Genomic DNA, 26,309 nt, shown 5'->3' on the forward strand with positions numbered 1-26,309 from the left:
CACCTGGCCCATAGGGCCGAGTGAGATTTTCTCATCACTTGGCGTACATCTACCGGCATAAAGCATAGTTGTTAACTTTACAGAAATTTTCTCTGTAACAAAATTTGGCCACAGTCATCATTGGGGTATCAAGTTTGAAAAATGTGTCCGGTTCCCCGACCAACCAAAGGGTAAAATGCAGTTTTTGGCTTATAACTCAAAAACCAAAGCATTTAGAGCAAATCTGACAAGGGATTGAATTGTTTATCAGATTAAGATCTATCTGCCCTGAAATTTTCAGCTAAATCGGACAACCTGTTGTTGGGTTGCTGCCCCTGAATTGGTAATTTTAAGGAAATTTTGCTGTTTTTGGTTATTATCTTGAATATTATTATAGATAGAGATAAACTGTAAACAGCAATAATGTTCAGCAAAGTAAGATTTACAAATAAGTTTACATGACCGAAATGGTTAGTTGACCCCTTTAGGAGTTATTGCCCTGTATAGTCAATTTTTAACCATTTTTCGTAAATCTTAGTAATCTTTTACAGAAATCTTCTCCTCTGAAACTACTTGATCAAATTTAAACACATTTGGCCTAAATCATCATTGGGTATCTAGTTTAAAAAATGTGTCTGGTGACCTGGCCAACCAACTAAGATGGGCGCCATGGCTAAAAATAGAACATAAGGGTAAAATGCAGTTTTTGGCTTATAACTCAAAAACCAAAGCATTTAGAGCAAATCTGACAAGGTTAAATTGTTTATCAGATTAAGATCTATCTGCCCTGCAATTTTCAGATGAATCGGACAACCCGTTGTTGGGTTGATGCCCCTGAATTGGTAATTTTTCGAAAATTTTGCTGTTTTGGGTTATTATCTTGAATATTATTATAGATAGAGATAAACTGTAAACAGCAATTATGTTCAGCAAAGTAAGATTTACAAATAAGTCAACATGACCGAAATGGTCAGTTGACTCCTTTAGGAGTTATTACCCTTTATAGTCAATTTACAACCATTTTCATAAACTTTGTAAATTTTTACTAACATTTTCCACTGAAACTACTGGGCCAAGTTCATTATAGATAGAGATAATTGTAGGCAGCAATGATGTTCAATACAAACACATCACCATCACCAAAACACAATTTTGTCATGTTACCATCTGTGCCCTTTGTTGTTTAATATTCACATAGACCAATAGTCATAAATTTTTGTAAATTTTGAGAAAATATTTTTCACTGTAATTTACTGGGCCAAGTTCATATAGATACAGATAATTGTAGCAACAAGAATGTTCAATAAAGTAAGATCTACAAACACATCACCATCACCAAAACACAATTTTGTCATGAATTTATCTGTGTCCATTGTTGATATGTACATAGACCCAAGGTGAGCGACACAGGCTCTTGAGAGCCTCTAGTTTTTTTAGCCATGACGTTGTCAGTTCCTTTTTGATTTATGAGTTTGAATGTCCTAGTATCTTTCACCTCTTTTTAGAGAACTATTTGATCAATGGTTTTTAAATTTCAATGTGTGTTCATCTTTTTTCTTATAAAATGATATCACAATTTATTGAGGCTGGCTAGAATTTACTTTTCCAGTTACCATTTAAACAAAGAACAAATTGGTCATATCATTTTTTTTTTTATTATTATAAATTACTAACAAAAATAACATTAAAAAAGAATGAACAACTTGATATGTATTTATTTATACAATGCAGATATTTGTATTTAGAGTAGCAGTACAACCTTGATTGAATTTAACTCATTAACTTACATTTTTGGTTTTAATTGTAAGGTTTATTACATGAAAGTACATACTGTGGATTCATTAATATTTGTTGGAAACAACGAATTTAAAAGTTTAAAGAAATACAAATGTTCTACATAAAAGTATGCAGACTTTGACAAAAACAAATAAACAGCTGCGCCATGAGCGCATGATATGCCTGACGTCTTGTGTGGAAGTTTTATGCAATAATCATAAATAGTTTCTGGAAAAGTTTTAAGCAATAACCATTTATTGTTTTTGAGACACAGCGGGACATGTGAAACCCCCCCACCCTGGTTTTTTTTTTACAAATATCACTAAAATAAAATTTTGAATCAAACCATAAGTATACAGATCTTTAGATTAATATAACAAAGAAGTGTGTACAGTTTCAAGCAATAATCATACATTGTTTTTGAGATACGGCGTGACATGTAAAAAAAAAACCTCCCCTTTTTTACAAAATACTCAATAACTCAAAAATGAAATTTTGAATCATCACCAAAAAGTATACAGATATTAGAATAACATAACTAAGAAGTGTGTAAAGTTTTAAGCAATAATCAAGAATCGTTTTTGAGATACAGTGCGACATGTGAAAAAAAACACACCCCTGTTTTAGTTACAATGTGCCGTAACTCAAAAAGTTTAAATCTCATTTTCACCAAAAAATATACAGATCATTTGACCATCATAAAAAACAACTATATTTAGTTTCATGAATTTTAGATAAGTCGTTCTCAAGTTACGGTTCGACATGTTTACGCCGGACAGACAGACAAACAGACAAACAGATTTAATTTAGAATAATTTAGAATTAAATTGTCAAAAGGAAAAAGTACATTTTGATGAAATTTTTGGTCTTGTTTATTCACCAAAATAAATGAAATTTTACAATACTATTATTCAACACATTTTCGATCAGATTGAAGGGTTGCAGTAAATATTAATACTGTAAATTCAGAAATTATTGCGATTTTGTCATTTTCGACTAAAATGTGATTTTAATTTTTGTAATATTGAGAAAAATCCTGTTTAATTCATATAAAAAGTTTCAAAATGCGAGTTTAAATTATTTGCAATTATAACCCTGTAGCATTTTTGCAATATTTATAAGCCCTAGAGTCTAGTGCCTAGACAAAATATTAAGTTTGGCTGTGACTTAAATAAAGTGAGGTAAGACTAAATATTTGCAGTCTCTGGCTAAAATTATCTATGATCAGGAATTTCTTGGCCTAATTTGAATCATATAAATATTAGAAGGCGTAAGTACCAATTAAGAATAAATTTTATAGAAGTCAATTAATATATCCCAACAATACCATAACAGTTTTAGATACAAACACTGTCTCGACTATTAATTATCAAACATGCATTCAATAACATAGAAAAAAATAAAAACATAAAGTATTTTTCAAATATTGTAGAATATATATTTACATATAAAAAACCAGTGTTTTGGTTCTTTTTTAAACAACTGAATATGTTTTTTAGCCTGCAAATCACTATGAACATCATCATTCTTATTTTCATAGACATGAAATTAAAACAAGCTTTAACAGTCATCTACACATGATAAATATAAAATTATCTAAAAATTAACATTTTAAAATTTCATTTGATTAAAATATATAATAAATATTTATATTTTTGTACCTTTTTTTTTTTTAACTTTCCGAATTGATCAAAATAGAGGGATGCGTTACACTTCAAGCATACCAGTATTTACAACTAAATCCATATGCATATTTACCAATGGTCAATTCCATGTGATTTCTTATATTTGGTAAAGTTTTTCTCATGATCAAACTGACCTGTCTGTCTTATAATAAAATTATATACTTTATATTAAAACTGTATATGATATTCTTTCAATGTATGCTAATTCTTAACTTCAAAAATGAACAAATCAACAAGACTCACTGTAATAAACACCAGATACTTTTTTGCATAGATGAACGTATCTATTTACATTTAACTGCTTATTACTGACAATGTTCATATAATGTCAGCTTTTGAATGCTCCAATTTCAAATTATCTCCCCTGACTAAACCCAAATTATCTCCCATGGCCAGTGTCAAATTTTTACATATCAGCAGGTTATACTTTAAATAGCTTTCTACACACCTGATGTTGCAGTTCCACTTCATAAGAATATATACAAAAATATATTATACATTTACATGATAAAAATATACATAACAAACTATGTACAGATTTAAAGTGAAATACATGTATGATGATGACTTCTATATACAAAAAATGCACCAATATATGCATGCAATGATAGCAAGTAATTATGAATATAGTACAAAACTTCACATATCACTTTTGTTTGGTGAGATAAATCAGTAGATTACAACATTGATTCAAGAAAAATTACATCCACTATTTGTTAATTAAAACATTAATTGATTGAAATCAGAGTCATCTTATTTTGCAATTTAAAAATGTTCTCTGAGATAGGTAGATGTTATTACTATCTTTAGATTCAGCAAAATAAAATGTTACCGGTATATATTATTTTGGAATGACATTAAAAGAATGGAATGTGTGATATTGTGAAAACAGATTATACATTATCGGTAGATTGTCAATTATGATGAATACATATTCTTTCAGGGTTTTCACTTAGATAAGCTTAGAGCTCATCATTTTTCAAATATGAGTCTTTTAGTGCTTTAAGAGAGTGATATAAATTAAACACAGATTGCATGACTTGCATTAAATTGAAGAAAAACAACATAACATTATTATATGATACAAATATTCATACAACTGCAATTAATATGGCACAAAAATACAATACCTGAAGTACAATTATTGTATAAAAACACAAATATGTATACAAATATAACAATTAAAAAAAGTTTAGATAAAAAAAAGATTTCTACAATGGAAAATTCTTGTTAATAAAGTGATACTGTGGATTCATTTATTTTCATTGGTATGAATTTTCGTGGATTGCCGAAAAATTGTATGTGATTATTTGATTTCTTGGTTTTGCCAATCTCTGTATAAAAAGCCTATTGAAAATATGTTATTCGATAAACATTTGTACCAAAAAAATTCGTAGGGGTTCCACGGAACCCAATGTCTCGCCTACTTTTGCTGTTAATTGCAGACTCAACAAAATTGAGGAAAAACATCAATAAAAATTTCCCTCTCGATACTGTCGTTTGATTGAAAGAAGCTTCCAAGTTTGGTAAAAAATCCAGGATAGTTTATGAATCTAATAAATGTTTTATAAACTTTAACTGCAGACTGTATGCAATGTTAACTGGAAGAAAAACTAAGTCCATTTATAAGTAAAATACGGAAAAAGTGAATTTTTTTTTCACAAAATTTACTTCTGAATAATATCTTATGATCAGAAACAAGCTTATGTCTAAGTTTGGTAGAAATCCAGGATAGTTTAAGAACATTATAAAAATTTTAAAAACTTAAACCACAGAGTGAATGTTTTGTTTCTGGCCAAAAAAATAAGTCCATTTATAAGTAAAATACGGAAAAGTGGAAATTTATTTTTACAAAATTTTCTTCTTGATACTATCTTATGATCATAAACAAGCTTCTGTCCAAGTTTGGTACAAATCAAGGATAGTTTATGAAAGTTATTAAAATTTTAAAAACTTTAACCACAGAGTGAATGTAATGTTTCCTCGCAGAAAAACTAAGTCCATTTATAAGTAAAATACGGAAAAAATGGAATTTTATTTTTACAAAATTTACTTCTGGATACTTTCTTATGATCATAAACAAGCTTCTGTCCAAGTTTGGTAGAAATTCAGTATAGTTTAAGAAAGTTATTAAAATTTCAAAAACTTTAACCACAGAGTGAATATTTGTGGACGCCGCCGACGACGACGCCGACGACGACGGAATGTAGGATCGCTTAGTCTCGCTTTTTCGACTAAAGTCGAAGGCTCGACAAAAATTGGTAGCCAAAGAATCATAATGAATCCACAGTATTTGATTTTATGTTATGACTGCTGTTTTCCTGATATTTTGTTTAAAAACTTTGCATCAATAATTTCAATGAAAATCTATATTGAATTAAGATAAAAAAAAAAAAAAAAAAAAAACTTAAGAAAATAAATGAAACACAATTTTGTTACATATTATCAATAAATGTCTCACAACCTAATGGTTGAATATTTGATTAAATAATTTTCTTTAAATCCCATTTTAACTTCCAAATCAATTTTAGCTTTAATATGACTAAATTTTACAGAAAGGAGTATGTTCGGTAAGCTCCTAAAATGGCCTCCTCTTTTTAGGGTCAATTTCAAATTCGGATTTATGGACCAATATCACAATGAACTAAAGCTAATACAGTGACTAAATAGGAAATAAGCCATTTTGTTGAAAATTTTACTTTTCTGCGTTTCATTATGACGTCACAAGTTGCACTCATATTGATTTTTCACAAAAAAATCAATGAAAATGGGTAAATTTCCATAGATTATTGGACAGAAAACATAGAGCGCAAACGTCGACAACAAAGATCTTTTAATATAATGTTTGTGAAGACATTTCACATGTCTTATTTGAATATTAAGTTTGTCAACGCCTGAGCTCTATGTTTCCTGGTCCTTAATTTGGTTGAAATCCAGCTGATTTTGTCAAATTTCACCAAAATCCCTTATTTTGATCTTTTTTGGATGTAAAAATCAACTTGTTAGAATTAAACTTTGACAAAAACAGTTCTGTTTAACTTTCTCACATGTTTTTAGTGCAACTTAAAACATGTTTTGTCTTGTAACTACGAACTTTATGATTGGGGCCAAATATGGCCCTTACCGAACTTACTCCTTTATAAGCAAAATAATCAATTATGTATCTACATTTATAGTTTCACCTTCTTTTTGAAATTGTTCATTAATTTCCTTTTCAACGATTCCCAAAAGCTATTAACACTGTCGTATACTATAAAAAATGATGATACAACTAATGAAAACACCATAACAAAAGGACTAAACAATGTCTTGGCTGCACTATTACAGTTGTTAGTGTTACAGAAACAGTAATTCACAGTCCTCTGAAAACTGTTCACAAACTGTTTACATCCAATGTAACGATCTGAAAAATTAAGAACATACAAAACTATTATTAAAATATAAATTTTTAAGACATTTTAAACTTATATGAAAAAAGAGGTAAATGATACCAAAGCTCAAAAGTTTACGAGAGACAAACAAAATCATGTAAAAAAAATGACTAAAAACAAACAGTCTATTAAACCTACCAGGCCAAGTCCACTTTGTGTTTTTAGATGTATTTCCATTTGCATCCACCTGATGAGTTAAGCCTTTTTCATCTGATTTTTATAGCTCGTTTTTATGTTGTACTGTTACACCACTGTCCCAGGTAAGGGGAGGGTTGGGATGCCACTAATATGTTTAACCCTGCCACATTCTGTATGTATGTGCCTGCTCCAAGTCAGGAGCCTGTAATTTAGTGGTTGTTGCTCGTTGATGTGTTACATATTTGTTTCTTGTTCATTTTATTAACATAAATGGGGTTAACCAACACAACGCATCTTAGTGCTCTATAATGTCAGACTGCCCCTATTCTGTATTCTTACCTGCTTCATAAACTTCTAACGTATATATGTAGTCTGACTGTGTAAAACATTTTCGTGAAGCAGTATTAAACGCTGTAAAAAAGATAAATAATTCAATTATTTTAGGCACTGAATGATATTTCTGTTCAAAAGAAACTATACACTGTGGAATCTTTAATATTGAATTGATGGGGTTTTATTGGTACATGTACAGGTGAACCACAAATCTATCTTCAACGAAATTCAAATTACTATCAGGTTGTATGCAGACTTAGGCAAAACAATGACATCATGTATCCACGAAGTGGCAAGTTTCTTTTGCCATCCATACAAATTCGCACCCACAAAAATAAAAAAGTTGATATTATTCGTACATTAATAAGTTCTATTGAAAACTGTAGCTGTGTATAGCAAATTATCTTGTAGGGTATCTATTCAGCATGGATGCATATGGAAGCAATGCATATTCAGGACCAGAAATAGGTTTCTTGTTTGAATTGTTTTACAATTGTCATTTATCATTTTGGGGCCTTTTATAGCTCTGTTCATTGTTAAAGGCTTCACAGTGACCTATAGCTGTTTATTTCTGTGTCATTTGATCTCTTGTGGAGAGTTGTCTCATTGACAATCATATCACATCTTCTTTTTATATCTTTTAATATTTAAGTAGTAGTTGTTCAATACATACGTTAATTCCGCCAAATCATGAATGAAAAATGCTGTTATCTAACTTGTTATATTAGTTTAACAAACTATTATTTGCATATATGAAATTTATATAAATTCCTTTTTACTAACATTAATAATATGTTATCATGCTCTCTTTTTGATTAAATATCTGATTGATTTCAAAAACAAACAAAACCAGATGCTCTGCAGGGCACAGCTATATACGACCGCAGAGGTTGAACCCTGAATGGTTGGGGCAAGTATGGACACAACATTCAAGTTCGATACAGCTCTGAATTTGGATTGTGATTAAAAAGTTGACACAGCATAGGTTTCTGACACAGAATGAATGTGTTCCAATGAACTTTAAAAAATTTTTTTTGCTTTTGAGCAAATCACTATGCTGTTGAAAATTAATCCTCTCAAAAAAAAATATTTGAAGAAATTTTCTTTTTAATTTCTGAAATCTGAAATGAAAAAATAGAACACCCCCCCCCCCCCCCCCCCCCCAATTTTTTTTCACCTCCCCTTTCCCTTATTCCAAAAATGATCTCAATTCAAATTTCTAATGAAGTTTGCAACAATAACTACTCATTTAAATACATCATAAAATGTCATACATGTAGTCATGGTTAAAATTAATATTAATTAATAGTAACTTCTGAAAAAATAAATAGGGAATGTGTCCCTTGGACACAGATGATGTCCTTGCTAGTATATAATGTTATAAAGGGACATCTCAAGAACTGTAAAAATGAAGCTGCCAAAAAATGAACTTAAACTGAGTTTAGAGGTAATAAGCATTATATACACATTTCATAAAATTTAGTTAAGACAAACTTAAGTTAAGAGAACAGAAACAAAAAAATCTTCAATTTTCCCACTTGTAAAGGGGCATGACCCTAGAATAGAATGGTAATCAAAGTGCTTGTATTATCACTGAATGGTAAAGATTGCTTTAATTTATCAGTTGGTAGTAAAAGAGAATATTGCATTGTATATTGTATAATATAGCATTGATTTAAGTTGATTCAACTATTATTTTGGACAAAGAAAAATAACTTCAATTTTCAAAGAAGATTTCATAAAGCATTGGTTTTAGGTGATTCAACAACCATTCTGGACTAAGAAAGATAACTCCAATTTATTGTTTTGAAACTACAAAAATGCTTGTTTTTGGTCCCTTTTTGGCCCTTTATTCCTAGACTGTCTGCCCCGTAACCCTTTAAATATATCCCAACCTTCTACTTATGGTATTAAACATTGTGGTACAATTTCAGAACAATTGAAATACTTACACACAACTTATTGTCCTGACACTAGATAAATGCTTGTTTTGGGCCCCTTCGGGTCCCTAATTCCTAAACCTTTGACCATAACCCCCAGAATCAATCCAAAACTTCCTTTTGTGATTATAAACATTATGTTAAAATTTTATTGATTTCTATTTACTTATACTAAAGTTATTATCCGGATACCATCCGTCTTCGGACGACGACACTGGCGTGATACCAATATACAACTGTTAAATGTTTTGCAGTCATATAAAAATTCATTCTATAGATTTAAAACCTGGGAAATGAGCCTTCTCAAGGGGTTGTAGATTATGTGATTACTTGGCACTTTTTATAGTAAATATTTGATTATCAGACCAAATATTTCATGATTATTTGATAATCTAAGACTGTGTTTTTGATTATTTGATTATTTTGTGGTTAAAAAATTAATTAATGATTATATGATTATATTGGCAAAAAAATTGTGATTATATGATAATTGGTCACCCCATGAGGGGCACTCGTAAATTAGATGTACTAACCATCATCCCAGGCTTTGACACACATATAACATCCACTCTTAGTACCAATACCAGAAGCCTCAGCATCAAATGGTTCTTTGTTACAGGTATTACAGGTGTAACAAGACACACCCCCTGTTTCCTTGTCATACTCATTCCCACCCCCTGGGATAATACCACCAGGGATCACATCTTGTTCATCCCACTTGTTCTGGAATTCATTGAATGTTCCATCATTCCAGCCTAGAAGAATAAAAAAGAATTGAAGAACGTTTCATTTTTATGTTTCATATAAACAAAACAAAAAAGCTAACTTGTGGTGTTAATATAGCAAAAGCACAAACAGTAAACCAAATTCATTTTTTTAAATATTGAGTCCATTGACAGCATGATTTTCAAATAATTTTCTAGAAAATAAAATTCCAAAAAAAATTACACATATATATATATGTACATTTTGTGTTTAAGGTACATGTTTTGTACAGTAATATAATGTAAATGAAATCATTTCACTGAAAACTTTCATTGTCATAAGGGCAGGAGTTTCCAATTCTAGTATAACAAGATCTAATCTTAATCTAGGGATGATATGAACCAGGAGAGATTCATCCAAAAGGGAGTTCCAACCATATGTCCACATTCAAAATCATTGATCATCAAAAACAAGGGGTTCCAACCTTGTTTGATTTCAACAGACAATGCACCTCTTATTTTAGATGATTCTTTATAGAGGCCTTCTCAAAAAGAATTAAATGAAGCTTGCATTATAAATCCTTTATCTGCACTTTAAATAATACAGATGTTTCATGCTTCAAACTTGTAAGACCATGTTGATGGATGTCCCACCCTTGATAATGAGATAGACTGCAGTACACATTAAACATACAAATTCTGAAATAATTTAAATCACTGTTTCAGAATCTAATACATTCTGGGTAATACTTTTAAACTGGTACACCAAAATTTTGTGATTGTTTCAAAACTTTCTTTATGATGGAAATTGAAACAATGACAAAGTTGTTTTCATTTTGGTGTACGAACAATGAAATTACCCATAATCCTTTAGATTCTAAAAAGGTGTACTTCTCATATTACAATTTAAATTTTAAACTGTTACCTCCAGGATTTACTCCCTCTGGATACAGATTATTAGGATTTGAGTAATAAATCTGAGTAATTCTCAACAGGAAACCAGCTTTATTGTCCCTTCTGTTGTCCGTTACAAACTGAATTGTCAGTTCATTCTGAGTCGTCTTAAAGGAACGAAGATTGGAAAGGTCACCATCGTTATACATAGAGCCACAGATACCAGAGGCTGGTACCTTTGGTAATAGTCTAGCATTATCTACTCTTGGTCCTGTAATTAACAAAGTAAAACAATCATTTAGAAAGTTGTAAATGTCTGTTCTAACCCTCATTAATGCCTTTTTTTTCAATGAGGAAAAAGTTTTTATTTTTTGTAAATACAATGTATCCTCTACAGTTTGAGTTTACTTGAATTATAACGTAATATATGTGTCATTTGTTCTCTTGTGGAGAATTGTCTCATTAGCAATCATATCACATCTTCATTTTATAATTATGAAAAAAGAGCAGTTTTCAATCCTAGAACAACCCAATTTGGACCCGCAAATAGACTATTTGACTTCAAAGTGCTGTGAATTGAACCACCACACATTTTTTGAAAGAGAAAGAGAAATATTGACTCACCATTGAAAAGTTTCAAAAAGTCATAACATTTTGTAGGATATCCAGCGGAATCATATTCTCCATTGGAGTCAACGTCTAAGCTTGTTAATAAAACCTCTATCTGGTGACTTGGTTTAGCCTTGATGTATACAATACAGTTCTGACCATCTCTGTAGTAATTATTCCCTGACTGTGATTGGACAGTGTCGTAATCATCCTGTGCAAAGCTGTATTTTGTTTTATAGTATTGAGTATTCCTGCAGTATTCCTCAGAACAAACTGAACAGTAATCATTAGATTGTACAACTATGCTACCTAAAACAGATATATATAAAATAATTCGTACAAAATGAAAAACAGACTATAAAATTAGAAAAAGATAAAAATGACAAGTAACACTGAACAGTCAATCGAAGTCAAAACCATCTCTATTATTAGTTCTAACAAATTCACCAAATAATCATTATTTATACATGTGATGCATGTTACGATGTTACTGTAGCCTTTGTTTGTAAGAGGTGACAGATACAGGTTTATTGTAGTGTTATGATTAATACACACGAGTGCACAAAAGTATCTATAATACTTAATTTACTTCATTTACCATGTTTACACAATATCTTAACTAGAGGCTCCCAAGAGCCTGTGTCACTCACCTGATTCTACTTTAACTTTGGAAATCATGTAAAAATAGATTAAAATCATTATCATTAATGATAATATTGAGGCCAATTTTGGTTTAATATTAAATATACAGAGGTTTTCTAATTAGAGAAGACATTTTTATGTATTGTCCATAGGGTCCTACATGTATGTTAAAGGATATCCCCCGCTGACAACGATATCAGTTGATTGATCCCCTATAAAGTTACAACACTTGGTCATCATCTGAAAAGGAATATTTATGAAGCACCCAGTTTATGGCCATCTTAGATGATGGATAGCCTAAACTACAGCACCTTATAAGGAACATTCATGCCATGTTTGGTTTCATTACATTCAGTGTTTCTCTAGAAGAAGTTCAAAATGTAAAAAGTAAATGATGACGAAGATGGACCAGGTGAGCTAATAAAAACTGCAACATAAGTTGCTTCATTGTAAAACAGGACTTCATTTTGTCATAATTAGTATTGTTTAGAATAGAACATTTTCATATTACCAACTTTTGACTCCAGGTTCTATAATTTTGAGGTGGATCAACCTTTGTCAAATGCATTAATGGCTAAGACCCTAAGTCCATTATGATGTCAGTTGTCAATGAGACAGAGTGGTTTAGAGAATTAAACTATTTCTAAAGATTAAGAGACTCCTTGTTCAAAACACAGTCATGAGTCAGAACATGTATGTTTCACAGAATCTAAAGTGCCTGATTTTAGTTTGCTGGAGATCTTATACTAAGGATGGGTACAAGTCAAATGGGCACCCATAGAAAAAGTTAAATCGGCACCTGGTTGAATCCACATCTAGTCAAATCAGCACCTATTTAAAGTCAATTCGGCATCCATCATATTTGATATAATATCTAGGACTATTATACTAAGTATACTAGCATAATAGTCCCAGATATATATAAATAATTCTAAAAATGTATAAATTCGATCATGATCTATTTTGGGGGTTGGATTTTATCATGCATTACATGTTAAAAAGCATCAAGCAGTTAGAATACAAAAGTTACTTATTTAAAGTTTTCTCAACATTATATGACTGATGTTTTGATAAATTTTCTTTTCAATTAATTAATAACTTTAATCAAGTACATAAATAAAAGAAGACGTTTCAAGAAAATGTGGTTGTCCAATGACTTGACTTCAAAGTGGAATGAGACATGTTCGGCCGAGAACCAGTATCTGCGTTGTACGAACAATAGCAATAAATCTGCATTAAGAACTCTGTATTTGAACAAGAGAAAGGACTTTGATAAACTTGTTCAACAATCTTAACACTGTTATTGGCCCCAATGTTAAGAAGACTTGTTATATATGAACAATAATGACTCCAAACAATTTTGGCGGAAAATTGGTAACATTGGTAAAGGTAATGAAAGGCAATCGGCTATTCCGAAAGGAAGTTGTGCTGTCAGACGGCTCTGTAACAAACAATTTGGACTCAGTATTGCATAAATGGAAGGATTGTTTTTATAATTTGTTAAATCAGAGTAACAACTCAGATCCTAAACTTGTAAAAGAAGATTTAAATTTAGAAAATATCATTGTTTCTGATTTATTAGATAATGAAATAACTTTTGATGAAGTTCATAATATTGTCATGAGTTCAAAGAATAATAAAAGTCGACGTCCAGGTGTAGATTTAATTCAATCTGAATTGTGTAAAATTTCTTAGTTATTTGTACTTTAACAAAATTATTTAATTTATGTTTTAAATCTGGTAAAATTCCAAATACTTGGAATAAAGGTATAATTAATCCAATACCAAAATGTTCAACTTCTGATCCTAGAGATCCGTTGTCATACAGAGGTATTACTTTAGCACCATGTCCATACAAACTTTATTGTAGTGTTTTAAATAATAGATTAACAGAATGGTTAGATGAAAGGGAGATAATTAATGATGAACAAAATGGTTTTATCAAAGGCAGGAGTACTATTGACCTTGTCTCCACTTTAACGTCAATAATTGAAACTAGGAAAAAATGTAAATTGTCAACTTTTGTCTCTTTTGTAGATTTTAAGAAGGCATATGATACAATTAATAGGTCACTATTGTTTAACAAATTAACAGATTTAGGTATAAGTACAAAGTTTATGTGTGCTTTGCAAGCCATTTATTCAAATATAGAATGCTGTGTTCGTGTGAACGGAAATACTACTGATTGGTTCAGTGTAAATACTGGTTTGAAACAAGGATGTGTTTTATCCACAGTCATGTTTAATGTTTTCATTAATAACTTAATTGATGATATAAAAGCATTAAATATTGGTATAGACATTCACGGCGAAAAGGATGCTATTTTATTATATCCAGATGATCTTGTTTTATTGTCTGAAAATACAGAAGATATGCAGAAATTGATTAATGTATTACATGTAGGTGTATGGCGTAATGATAATTGTTTAAAAGTTAATTTAAATTAATCAAAAATCATGCATTTTAGAAATCCCTCTGTGATAAGATCAGATTTTGTTTTTAATATAAATGGTGAAGTCATTGATTATGTTTCTAGCTATCAATATTTAGATTTAGTATTAAATGAATTTTTAGATTATAAAGTTATGGCAAAGGCAGTTGCAAAGTCAGCAAGTCGGGCATTAGGCCTTCTTATAGTCAAACGTAAAGCACATGGTGGCTTTCAACACAATATTTTCACCAAATTGTTTGACACTTTAGTTTGGTCAGTCATCAATTACGGCTCAGCTATTTGGGGTACAAGTGAGTTCTCCTGCCTCTCAGCAGTTTAGAACCAAGCCATGAGAGTTTATATGGGAGTTGGAAAGTATACCCCAATGATGCTGTTTCAGGTGATATAGGTTGGAAGTCTCCATATGCTAAACAGTGGTCTAACATTTTAAGACACTGGGCAAGATGTACAAAAATGGATAAAGACAGGAAAAATTATAAATAGATATAGGAAGATGTGGTGTGAGTGCCAATGAGACAACTCTCCATCCAAATAACAAATTTATAAAAGTAAACTATTATAGGTCAATGTACGGCCTTCAACACAGAGTATTTATATGGTCAATTAGAAAAAGTAGTTATAAAATTAAAAATTGGAGTTATAAAGTAATAAAAATGTTGAAACTTTACAATATGGACAGATTTTGTAATGTAAATGATTATATACTGGACAAAAATATAATTCATCAATTAGAAGTTAGTATTTTTGATAATTATAAAACTGAATGGAGTACAAGGCTGGATTCTTATGGTCAAGGAAATAAGTTGAGAACTTATAAATTGTTCAAATTTATTTACTCTACTGAACAATATTTGTTGCAAAATATACCTATTTGATATCGCAGTGCATGTGCAAAATTTGGATGTGGAGTAGCACCTTTAAAAATTGAAACTGGTTGTTACGAAAGATTAGATTTAGATAAAAGATTATGTTTCAATTGTGATGATATAGAAGATGAAAAAAACATGTACTGTTAACATGCCAATTATATGAAGATTTAAGGCAGTCTTTATTTATTGATATAATTCAACATGACAATATGTTTTTAACTTTGTCATGTTTGTCAGATGATGAAAAATTTATATTTTTGTTCAAAAATGAAAATGTTTGTAGTTCTATTGCCAAAACCTGCCATAATATTTTATTGCGAAATAGTATCTTATTATTACGGATTACAAATGTGTCGAGGTTTGTGATTGGATAACAACACAGAGATGTCAGTATATATTCAGGAATCTGCCGGGGTATATACGACGTTTTTATCCCCAATTGGAACCTCAAAAACGTCAGAGGGGAAATAATGACGTGCTTCAGTCAATAATACATTTTTGATACAAAATCACGCATTTTACACTTTTAATACTTAAATTTAATGTTAAAAGTGTTATTATAAATTATTACATACACGATAAAATTATGTTCACAGCAAATTAGAAAATCCTTCACGTATGCCGAACATATCAGGTTGGGTTTTTCAATATATATGTGTTGTCAACAAATACCTGCACTGGAAAATAACATTAAGTCAGGGGTAATCCGTAATATATGTGTAATTCAGGTCTCACACAGGGTATATACTGTGACATTCCCGGCTTAGGGCTTATATCCCCTTCGCCTTCGGCTCAGGGGATATAAACTCTAAGCCGGGAATGTCAAAGTATATACCCTGTCTGAGACCTGAATAACATATAATACTGTTAATCAAAGAGCTGAAAGCTCTGAAGAAAAATGACGCCACTGTCTCTAATATTGGGATAGTTTTTATGCAAGTCTTGATTTTCACCTACCGTAATTAGTTTAACAATGCAACATGTCTCGTAAGCATATAATTGATATTCGTATATGTGTGTGTGTGAAGTGAAGGTGCCAACTGGCTGGTTTTTTTTTAAGACAAATGAATAGGTCAAGACTACCTGAATTGTACAAATAAATCCCGTGGAAAGGCTTCTATATTTCTCACTGGTACATAGGCTGAATCCGGGTCCATTCGCGCCCATTCACGTTTGCGCCAACTCATGTTCGCCCCCTTTCACTTTCACACCCTACATGTTCGCAACTAATCTTAATTGGTTTTGTGTTTAATAACTCTGTAAGCAAGTGTTTTCTTATAAGTATAATTGTTGTCATTGTCTCAAAATAAAGTGAGACAGCATTTTTTTTTTGTGTTGAATAAATCTTAATCATGTTTTGGATAGCGTATTGTTAAAGATAATAATAATCCTTTCTAAATAAAGTGGTATTTTGTCAACGTTTTATTTAGCGTTGAATAACTCTTAATCATGTTTTGGTTAGTGTATTGCTATACTTTGTTTCATTGACGTCTTTCATAATGAAGTGAGATTCTGACTATTTTTTTTTCTGTGTGTTGAATAAATTTTATCATGTTTTGGTTATAATAGTGGATTGCTATATTTTGGTTCCTATATTTTATTGTTTCGTTGTTTCAGATCAAAGGGCTTAAAAACAATTATCTTTTGTGTTTTTCCTTTAAAATCTTCAATGTTTTACTCATACCAAGCTATAAATACATTCAGTATTTACACCAAAGCAATTTAAAACAACAATCATGATTTTCCAATTATTCAACTTGAATTTGAATTAAAATTGGGCGCGAATGAGTAGAGTGCGAACGGACCTTGGGTGTGAACGTGCGAGGTGCGAAAGTGTATTGGGCGCAAACAGACCTGATACCACATAGTCTGAACCCCCTTCTCCCACAAAATATGAAGTAAATCAAAAACAAATTGTTCAGAGAACAATTGAAGTCTTTCCACTAGAAAAGATCTATTTTTATATTGAAATATGAAAAATCAGTTTAAAATGTTAGTTCCTATGGCTTTATGACGTCCTATTAACCTATGACCTTGACCTCAATTTCAAGGTCACAAACCATGGACCTTGAATCAAAATATCCTAGGTCTTTAATATGTTTGGTTAATGAGTACTACCACTTGACGCGTAATTTTAAAAGTAAGATGGACAAAAACTCCCTTTTATTGTATGCGCAGCCTTTCAACCAAAATATACAAGTAAGGACATGTCACAACTAATAATTTATGAAAAATTATTTGTCAAAATGTCATACAGTATTTGAAAAGAAGTGAAAATAAGCCAAAATCAAAATTTATAATATGACCTTGACCTTTGACATTGACCTCATTTTCATTTTTAGTACCAATGACCTCATGAAGACCCTAGGTCTCTATCAGTTATGGTTTACCAGTTGAAAATGCATATCGCTTGAATCAAATGAAAAAGGGGGAATAACTCTCATATGGAGTCCCCATAGAGCTATGGTTCAAACGAATATTCTTATCCTAAATATGTAACGAGCAATTTGGTAAAATAAAATCTTTTACGGTTACGAAGGAGAGGTGGCCACAAGAAAAACAGTGTTTGGGGAGATAACTCTTACAACGTAATGTATTTTGTTATATATGTTTCATTATAATACTTTATTCTGATTGGCTAACTGCACATCACATGTTATTCCTCAAGCAATTGCATCACTCAATAAAACTTTTCATTCATGATAACACGTGGTCCCACATAAAGTGCACAGATGAATTGAATAAAAAAGTTATAAAATTCGTGTTTTCATGATCCTAGCTAAAAAAAGTAATTATAAGTATTGAATGTTTCTTTTTGTAACCTCATAGGCTTGCAAAAGCGTTGACCGTGTGCACATTTTTAGAATGAAGCGCTTACGCTTACGCGCTTCATACAAAAAGTACTTCGGTCAACGCTTTTACACCTCAATGAATTTACAAAAAAAACAGCATTCAATACTTAAATGCAGTTGTAAATTTTTAAAGCAAAAAGAGTTAATACTAACTTTCACTTTTTTGGATGTTCATGTACATTTTATATGTATTTATTTTTCTCAACTACATGAATTTTTTGGTGTATTTTTAATGATATATATGAGTAGTCCAAATAATTATTACGTCTGGCAAGGCTTTTTAAAATTTATTCTGGGACACCTTCCTATGACCACAAGGCTATGTTAATTTTTTTCTGGGACGCCTTCTTAGGAGGCCTTCCTACGAACGTCTTAGGAAGGCGTCCCAGAAAAAAATAAAATAGCCTTGTCAGACGTCATTATTATTTGGACTAATACATGAGATATTGGATATTTTTATGCATTATTTAACCAGTTGAGTCTTTTACAGGATTGTTTGTTTAATGCTGTTTAAACATTACTGAAAAAAAACCCACCTTAAATTTGCTAATTATTTGGCATGAAAGTTTGATTTATTGAAAGGGACTCATAGTTTTCCATTTAATTTTAATAATTGTCTAATGGTTAAAACAATAGCTTCGTTGTTTACTTTTATACACAACAACATATTCACTTTGGTTTCGTTGTTTACCTAATATTCACTATGTACTTGGTAACAGTTATTAATTAATTGAATAGAAAATATTATAATAAATATTATTGGAAGCCGAATTGACGTCAAATAGGTGCCGATTTGACTAGATGCCAATTTAACCAGGTGCCGACTTGACTTGTACGTTTCAATTCCTCTGCGATCGTTTGCGGTATTTTCTTGAGAAAACCTATTTTCCATCATCAAAGAGAAGAAGAAACTGCTTGAAATGATTCCCGAACGCTTCGTGATTGTTAAAATAAGTTTAATTCACTCAAAAAACAATTTTAAAACTTGCGATGTTTAAACAGGAAGTTTCAAAAGCACGTGTAAAAGAAGAAATTAACCGGTGAGAGTGGAAATCCGTACATAACATATATCACTATAGTACGACTTTTAAAGCAAAACAGTTTCATCCTTTTGTAAAACAGTCTTTAATATACCTATCACATTAATGTTTGAAGGGTCTTAAGCTTATTCAAACCATATAAGTCGGTATGAAACACCAAAACGGAATGATAATAACCGATTACGTTTTGTAGTTTACAAAATTCTGGACTGGTTCCTGTCAAACTACAACACTTTGTTCGACTGTAGTGGAATACAAACAGAAACCAGTTAGTTTGTAAACTGGTTCCTGGCTGATTACTACACAATGCTCATGCATAATGAAAAAAACACAAGCACATTCCAGTTTGTATTGAAATTAGTAAATACGAAACCAAGCGCGGTAGGCAGAGAAATCAGGTCGGCAGTTATGGAACAATGACTGCGTCATTTTCCAAAAATCATTGTTATTTTTATTATGTACATGTATCAGGTTTTATCCTTGAATGTGCATGGTGATATTGAAATTTTGTGTTTAGTGTAAATAACAAAACTATGTTTTAATTCTGTTGTTTTATAATTGTATATAACAGTCTCTCATAGTTCTTTTAAGAATGGCACATGCATTCTAAATTTTTATATTGTGTACTTGATATTATATTGTGTTTATACTTGTATGTATGTGGTGAGACTTTAATAAACTATTGAATCTGAATCTGTGTTTTTTTTTTTTTAACTCAACAGTATACAGGTATAGTCCGGACGATCGGTGAAAAAATTGCTCAAATAATGACGAAAGCACCAAATTTTGCATGTTGGTACATTTTTGTGTATTGAGCAATACTAGCTATGGACCCACCCTCAGCATTCAATATGGCGGCTTATTTCAAGATGGCTGCCATACATTTTACAATATTTTCCAGTATTGAACAAACCACAGTGGATTTGATGCTAGAAGCACAAAAATCAACATATTTGAATGAATTGGTGTACTTAGCAAGATTTTGTTTTGATCTATCTTTGAAATTCAAAATGGCCGCCTTGAAAAATAAGCAAATATTCATTATTGAGAATAGACCTGAATTTAAGCCTTTTATGGATCTATAGTGTCATTTAGTCTTTGTCGCAGTTCTGCCCTTTTTGATTTTGCCTGGCTTGTCAATTCAAACACTAAGTAGTAGCTTTCATAAAAAGCTGCAGTAGTAGCTTTCATTAAAAGCTGCACTATTTGTTGTCTTGGGTCAGACCTAAAAGCTGTGATTTGGGATTTATTTGCCCTAAGATATTATTCAGTGCCTATCTTATTTCTTGGGTCGCAAATATTTTGCAATTTGAGATATTATACTGTGAATTGAGAATCATTTAAGCACAAGGACAAGAACATTGAAATGGCAGAAACTGAATCACTTGGGGATCTAGAGAAACCCACAGCTGTAGACACTTTCAGAAATGACTATTAAACAATTGTACCAAGAATTTTTAGCAGATAGGAAATCTAACGCTCAAAGAACAGCTGAGATTTTCCGCAATATAAAACAGAGCGAAGCGCAAATTGATCAAATATGTGTCTGTCTAATTACGATGCAAGCTGAACAGAAAGAGGCAATGAATATTAATAACGAACAGATGGGAGCAATATCTCAGCAACTTCAGCAGTCTGAAGACAGAATAGACCACAAGGCTAGTGTTAATTGCTTGGCGTAATTGATAGTCAGACCAATAAGATATTCAATGTTGTGGTGAAACGGATGGACAAGCTGACAACAACTGAGGAAGGAGACACAGTTCAATTTAAAAGTGCATTTGTACAGCAGGGTACCTTCCAACAACTGGCATCTGTTGCCTGTTGTAAGTGAATTAGTGGACAATTATGACAACCTCGTCAGCTCCTGGAGCTCTAACAGGCTTCCCATAACAGCAAGCTGACTCCACTGACCGATCAAGGAAAGGGCAGAGGAAACTAAAAGAGTGTGCCAACAGCTCTTCTTCAGACTCGTCATTGGAGAGAGAATATACCTGATGGCAATAAAATCTTGGTGCAAGGGAACATAGACTAAGCCCACAGCTCCCAAAAATGCAAATACTCAATTGAGTATTCATCACATTCGCACGAAACTTTATTCATTACCCCTTTCGAAACTTCATTCTCTGTTCAATTTATGTTTGGAATCCACTGTTACAAACCCTCATTCAAACCAATACAAACTTGAAGCTATAATTTCGGATATTGCAAGTCACAGACTTTTCAAGCCAGTTCGCATTGGAAAAGATGAAAAAGAGAAAAGATCTTTTCTTAATCTTTCCTTTGCCAACAAAGGTCTCGATGGCGTCAACCTAGGCAATATCCTTCATCATAAATTAGTGCAATCGAAAATACCTCCTTATTTCAAAGACCAGTCTGTACCAATAATTTCTTATACCTATACCAAGCCTATTGCAACTAAAATTTTCAATTACAAACGCATTTTGCAGGATCTCGATATTGACGACTTCAAGTCTAAACCTCCTGATTGCACTTTGCTAGTTCCAAATTCACATATAATCCTGCTGGCCACGTTATTACTGGTGACCTTAACATTATTAATAACACTTCTCTACGAAATGTGTTATCGAAAGGTCCCAAATATCGTGAGCCTAAATCCATCAATTGGAAATACAACTTTAAAATTTTGATGGATTCAGTCGAGGATTATGCCAGGCAATGGGCTAAGCGCGAGAAGGAAGACGTAGACACTCTTTCCGAATGGATTAAGGCAGTGAGGTACAAATCAGAATTAAGAAACTGAATGGGTCCATCAATGCCCATGCTACGTCAATCTTTAAAGACCCAAATGTTGCAAAACACCTATCCGACCTCCATGACAAATATGTTGTTGTCCCTGCAGATAAAGCCCCAAATAACATCGTTTTTGTGTGTAAAAGTCACTACATCAACTGCTTGATAAACGAATTAGGTATTGACAATTCACTTGGTAACTCAACATATACCCTCACGACACTTACCAAAGAGGAAATCCTGGATAATCATAGGTCTGTTCTATGTTCCTTTGGAATTTCAACCAAAGATGAAGAACTGGATCTTCCATCACTGTATTGGATACCTAAACTACATAAGTGTCCTTACAAACAACGGTATATTGCAGGGTCTCCCAAGTGCTCCACGAAACCTCTTTCTAAATTATTAACATCTATTTTATCAGCAATCAAAGACGGGCTTCAAAGTTATTGTGAAACTGCCTATTCTAGAGGTGGCGTGAATCAGATGTGGATACTTAAAAATTCAAAAGATCTTTTAGAGTACATACAATCTAACTCTCTTTCATCTTGTAACAGTATTAAAACATTTGACTTTTCTACCCTGTACACAAGTATTCCACATTCCAAACTAAAAGACAAATTGAAAGAGTTGATATTACTTTGCTTCATAAAAAAGAATGGCCAACGTAGATACAAGTATCTTGTCTTAGGGAGGGATAAATCCTACCTTGTAAAGAATCACTCTGATTCAAACAAAAAATTCTCTGAAACTGATATTATCAAGATGCTTGATTTCTTGATTGACAACATATTTGTTACGTTCGGAGGACGTGTTTTTCAACAGACTGTCGGCATTCCAATGGGAACAAACTGTGCCCCTCTACTCGCCGACTTGTTTCTTTATTATTATGAGGCTGACTTCATGCAGGAACTTCTTAGGAAGAAAGATAAGAAGTTAGCAATATCCTTTAACTCTACTTTCCGCTATATAGATGATGTTCTTTCACTAAACAATTCAAAATTTGGTGACTATGTGGAACGCATCTATCCAATCGAACTAGAGATAAAGGATACTACAGATACAGTTAAGTCGGCTTCATATCTTGACTTACATCTAGAAATTGACAATGAGGGTCGGTTGAAAACAAAACTTTACGACAAAAGAGATGATTTCAGCTTTCCAATTGTGAACTTTCCATTTCTAAGTAGCAACATTCCAGCATCACCTGCATACGGGGTATATATCTCCCAATTGATACGATATTCCCGTGCTTGTATTTCCTATCATGATTTTCTTGATAGAGGTTTGCTGCTCACAAGGAAGCTATTAAACCAAGAGTTCCAAATGGTGAAGTTGAAATCATCAGGGTATATAACCAAGAACTACTGTGCAAAGTTTCATGCTGTCCTCATCAAGTGAACAATTTTGCTCTATATCTGCACCAATCGGCCGCACTAGTAGAGTTATTGATGTTTTATTCTTCAAAAACTTCATAAGAAACAACAAAGCCCTTACCCAAGCTGTTGTTTAACAATGAGACAATTAGAAGCAATAAAACGGAAAACTATGAGTCCCTTTCACCATGTTCACTAATTCTAACTTTCATGCAAAATAATCAGCAATTAAGGTGTTTATTTAAAGAAAAATTTAAACAGTATAAAATCAACAATCCTGCAATATGCTCAACTGGTAAAAAAAATGCATAAAAAATATCCAATACTTCATATATTTTTAAAATACACATTTAGTCGAGTGAAAAAAATAAATACATCAATCCCAAAAAATGTGAATAAAATTAAGTAAAATATTTCTGGACAACTATATTTAACTCTTTTTGCATAAATACTGAAAAATTTCTGGACAGCCCATTCCGTATTTTTACTGTTTTTGCTTAAAATACTGTTAAAATATATATATTAAACAAATCAAACATGGGTGCCCAATTGACTACATCAAGTGCCGATTTAACCAGGTGCCAATTTGACTAGGTGCCGATTATGACATCTTGAAAGGCTATTATATTTTTTTCTTCACGGGCCTTACATCGCAGGAAGGCGTCAAAACAAAAATTCAAAATAGCCTTCCAAGACGTCATAATTATTTGGACTAGGTGCCGATTTGACTATACCGGGTGCCAATTTAACCAGGTGCTGATTTGACTAGAATTCCTAAGGAAAAAGGTACAAAATGTATGTGTGTTATATGTCATTGCTTAAATACTAAATCATATAATATTTTTTGTAAGTGTTGAAGTGCAAAAATATGTAAATGTTTTATTGATTTACAATTAAAAGGCTTTAAACAGTTTGAGAGAGATTGGCCTTATCTGATTGCAACGTATTTTTTGTCCTTTTTTGTGGTGTTGGTGCCAAAATTATTTGATGTCTATTGACTGTCTTTCGCAGACATTAAAATTTTCAGGACTTGTGTTTTTTGTTGCTTAACTATGTGTTAATGTTGAAGCTTAATCTTTACCTTCGGATATTTGAATTATTGACAGTAAATTCAAAATGTAAACAAATCTGATTTCCATTTTGAAACAGGAAATGGATGCACAGGTAAACACAGGTAAAACTTCACCTGGTTTCCTGTTTTGGACTTCGTAGACCACAAGGGAAAGTTGTACAGGAACCCAGACCAGGCTAAAATTGTTCTGGTTTATCACTTTGAACTGTTTCTTATTATTTAGCTCTCCTCCTTCTCCTTTACTACTCATTTAAAAAAAAATGTATGACCTGCTTTTAAAACAATAAAACAAAATCATGTCTGTATAACAGGAATATGACCAACAATGTTAGACCATGCATATATTAGACAAAGATATCGGATCAATAGATACTGTAATAGATGAACATCATCCAAGTATTAAAATAATAAAAGAAAATAAACCAGAAAAAGAAGAACTAAATTTTAGCCCAGTAAATTCAGAGTTTGTTAAAAAACAAATCAATAAAACTTACATCAAAAAGGCAACAGGAAAAGATGGAATCTCTTCAAAAATACTAAGACAGCAACCATTTGATTTTTCTCCAAAAACTGGAAACAAACTTTTTTTACAAACAAACAACCCCCCCCCCCCCCCCCCCCCCCCAGAAAATCAAATGGTTGCTGCCTAATATTATCCGAATCTGAAATATCCAATCCAATTTCTAAACTAATAAATAAATCATTTGAATCAGCTGTTTTCCCAGATAAATTAAAAGAAGCACAAGTAATACTCCTGCATAAAAAATCAAACACCCTTGATAAAGGAAACTATAGACCTGTAAGTATATTGCCCATGATTTCAAAAAATGTTGAGAGGTCTATAGAAAATCAACTTGTTGAATACTTTAATTCATTTTTCCACATTTTTCTGTCAGCTTTTCGAAAAGGATATGGATGCCAAACCGCTTTATTAAAAATAATTGAAGATTGGAAAAAGGCTTTAGATCAGAATTAATATGTAGCAGCTATATTAATTGGACTTGTCCAAGGCTTTTGACTGCCTACCCCATGACCTCCTCCTACTAAAATTAAAATCCTATGGGGTTTCCGCCTCATCTCTAAAACTTTTGGAAAGCTATTTAACTAATAGAAAACAGTGTGTTAAGGTAGGTACTAATTCAAGCTATTCGCATACAATGTTTAAAGGGGTGCCACAAGGGTCAATATTAGGGCCAACATTATTTAAAAAATTTTTTAATGACATTTTCTATTTTATTCATAAAAGTGAACTCTATAATTATGCAGATGACAACACTCTTTCATACGCAGATAACGATTTAGATAAATTAATTAAAACTTTAGAAGATGAAAGTAAAATTTTGATAAACTGGTTCTCAATAAATAAAATGAAAGCAAATCCAGAAAAATTTCAAGCAATAGCTGTTGGTAAAAAAACTAAAGACAAAAACCTAAAATTTAAATTAGAAGGTAATGAAATAGTGTGAAAATAACGTTAAACTTCTAGGTGTAACAATAGATTTTAAACTAAATTTCAATGAACATGTCTCTATAATATTTAAAAAAGCATCCAAACAATTAAATGTATTAAAAAGAATAGGTAAACACCTGACTAAACTCGGAAAATTACCAATTTATTATTCTTTCATAATGTCCAACTTTAACTACTGCCCACTAGTTTGGCACTTTTGTGGGGAGGTAAATGCAAAAAAGATAGAGAGAATTCAAGAGAGAGCACTAAGGTTCATCTATGAAGACCATTCAGCAAGTTATGAAGACCTACT

General features: G+C 31.7%; 1 protein-coding gene across 1 annotated transcript; it reads right to left on the reverse strand.

Moving 5' to 3' along the window:
- Window positions 1–5,699: 5,699 nt before the first annotated feature.
- LOC139490846 (uncharacterized) lies at window positions 5,700–24,693 on the reverse strand. Its single transcript, XM_071277924.1, has 6 exons — window positions 24,556–24,693; window positions 11,505–11,798; window positions 10,912–11,151; window positions 9,816–10,037; window positions 7,349–7,420; window positions 5,700–6,843 (listed from the first exon to the last, which is right to left on the reverse strand). Exons 1-6 carry the CDS (start codon window positions 24,611–24,613, stop codon window positions 6,611–6,613), a joined length of 1,119 nt encoding a protein of 372 aa, XP_071134025.1. The 5' UTR covers window positions 24,614–24,693; the 3' UTR covers window positions 5,700–6,610.
- Between the last annotated feature and the right edge of the window lie 1,616 nt (window positions 24,694–26,309).

Source organism: Mytilus edulis, chromosome 10 (genome assembly GCF_963676685.1).
Source record: "Mytilus edulis chromosome 10, xbMytEdul2.2, whole genome shotgun sequence".
Lineage (NCBI taxonomy): Eukaryota > Metazoa > Mollusca > Bivalvia > Mytilida > Mytilidae > Mytilus > Mytilus edulis.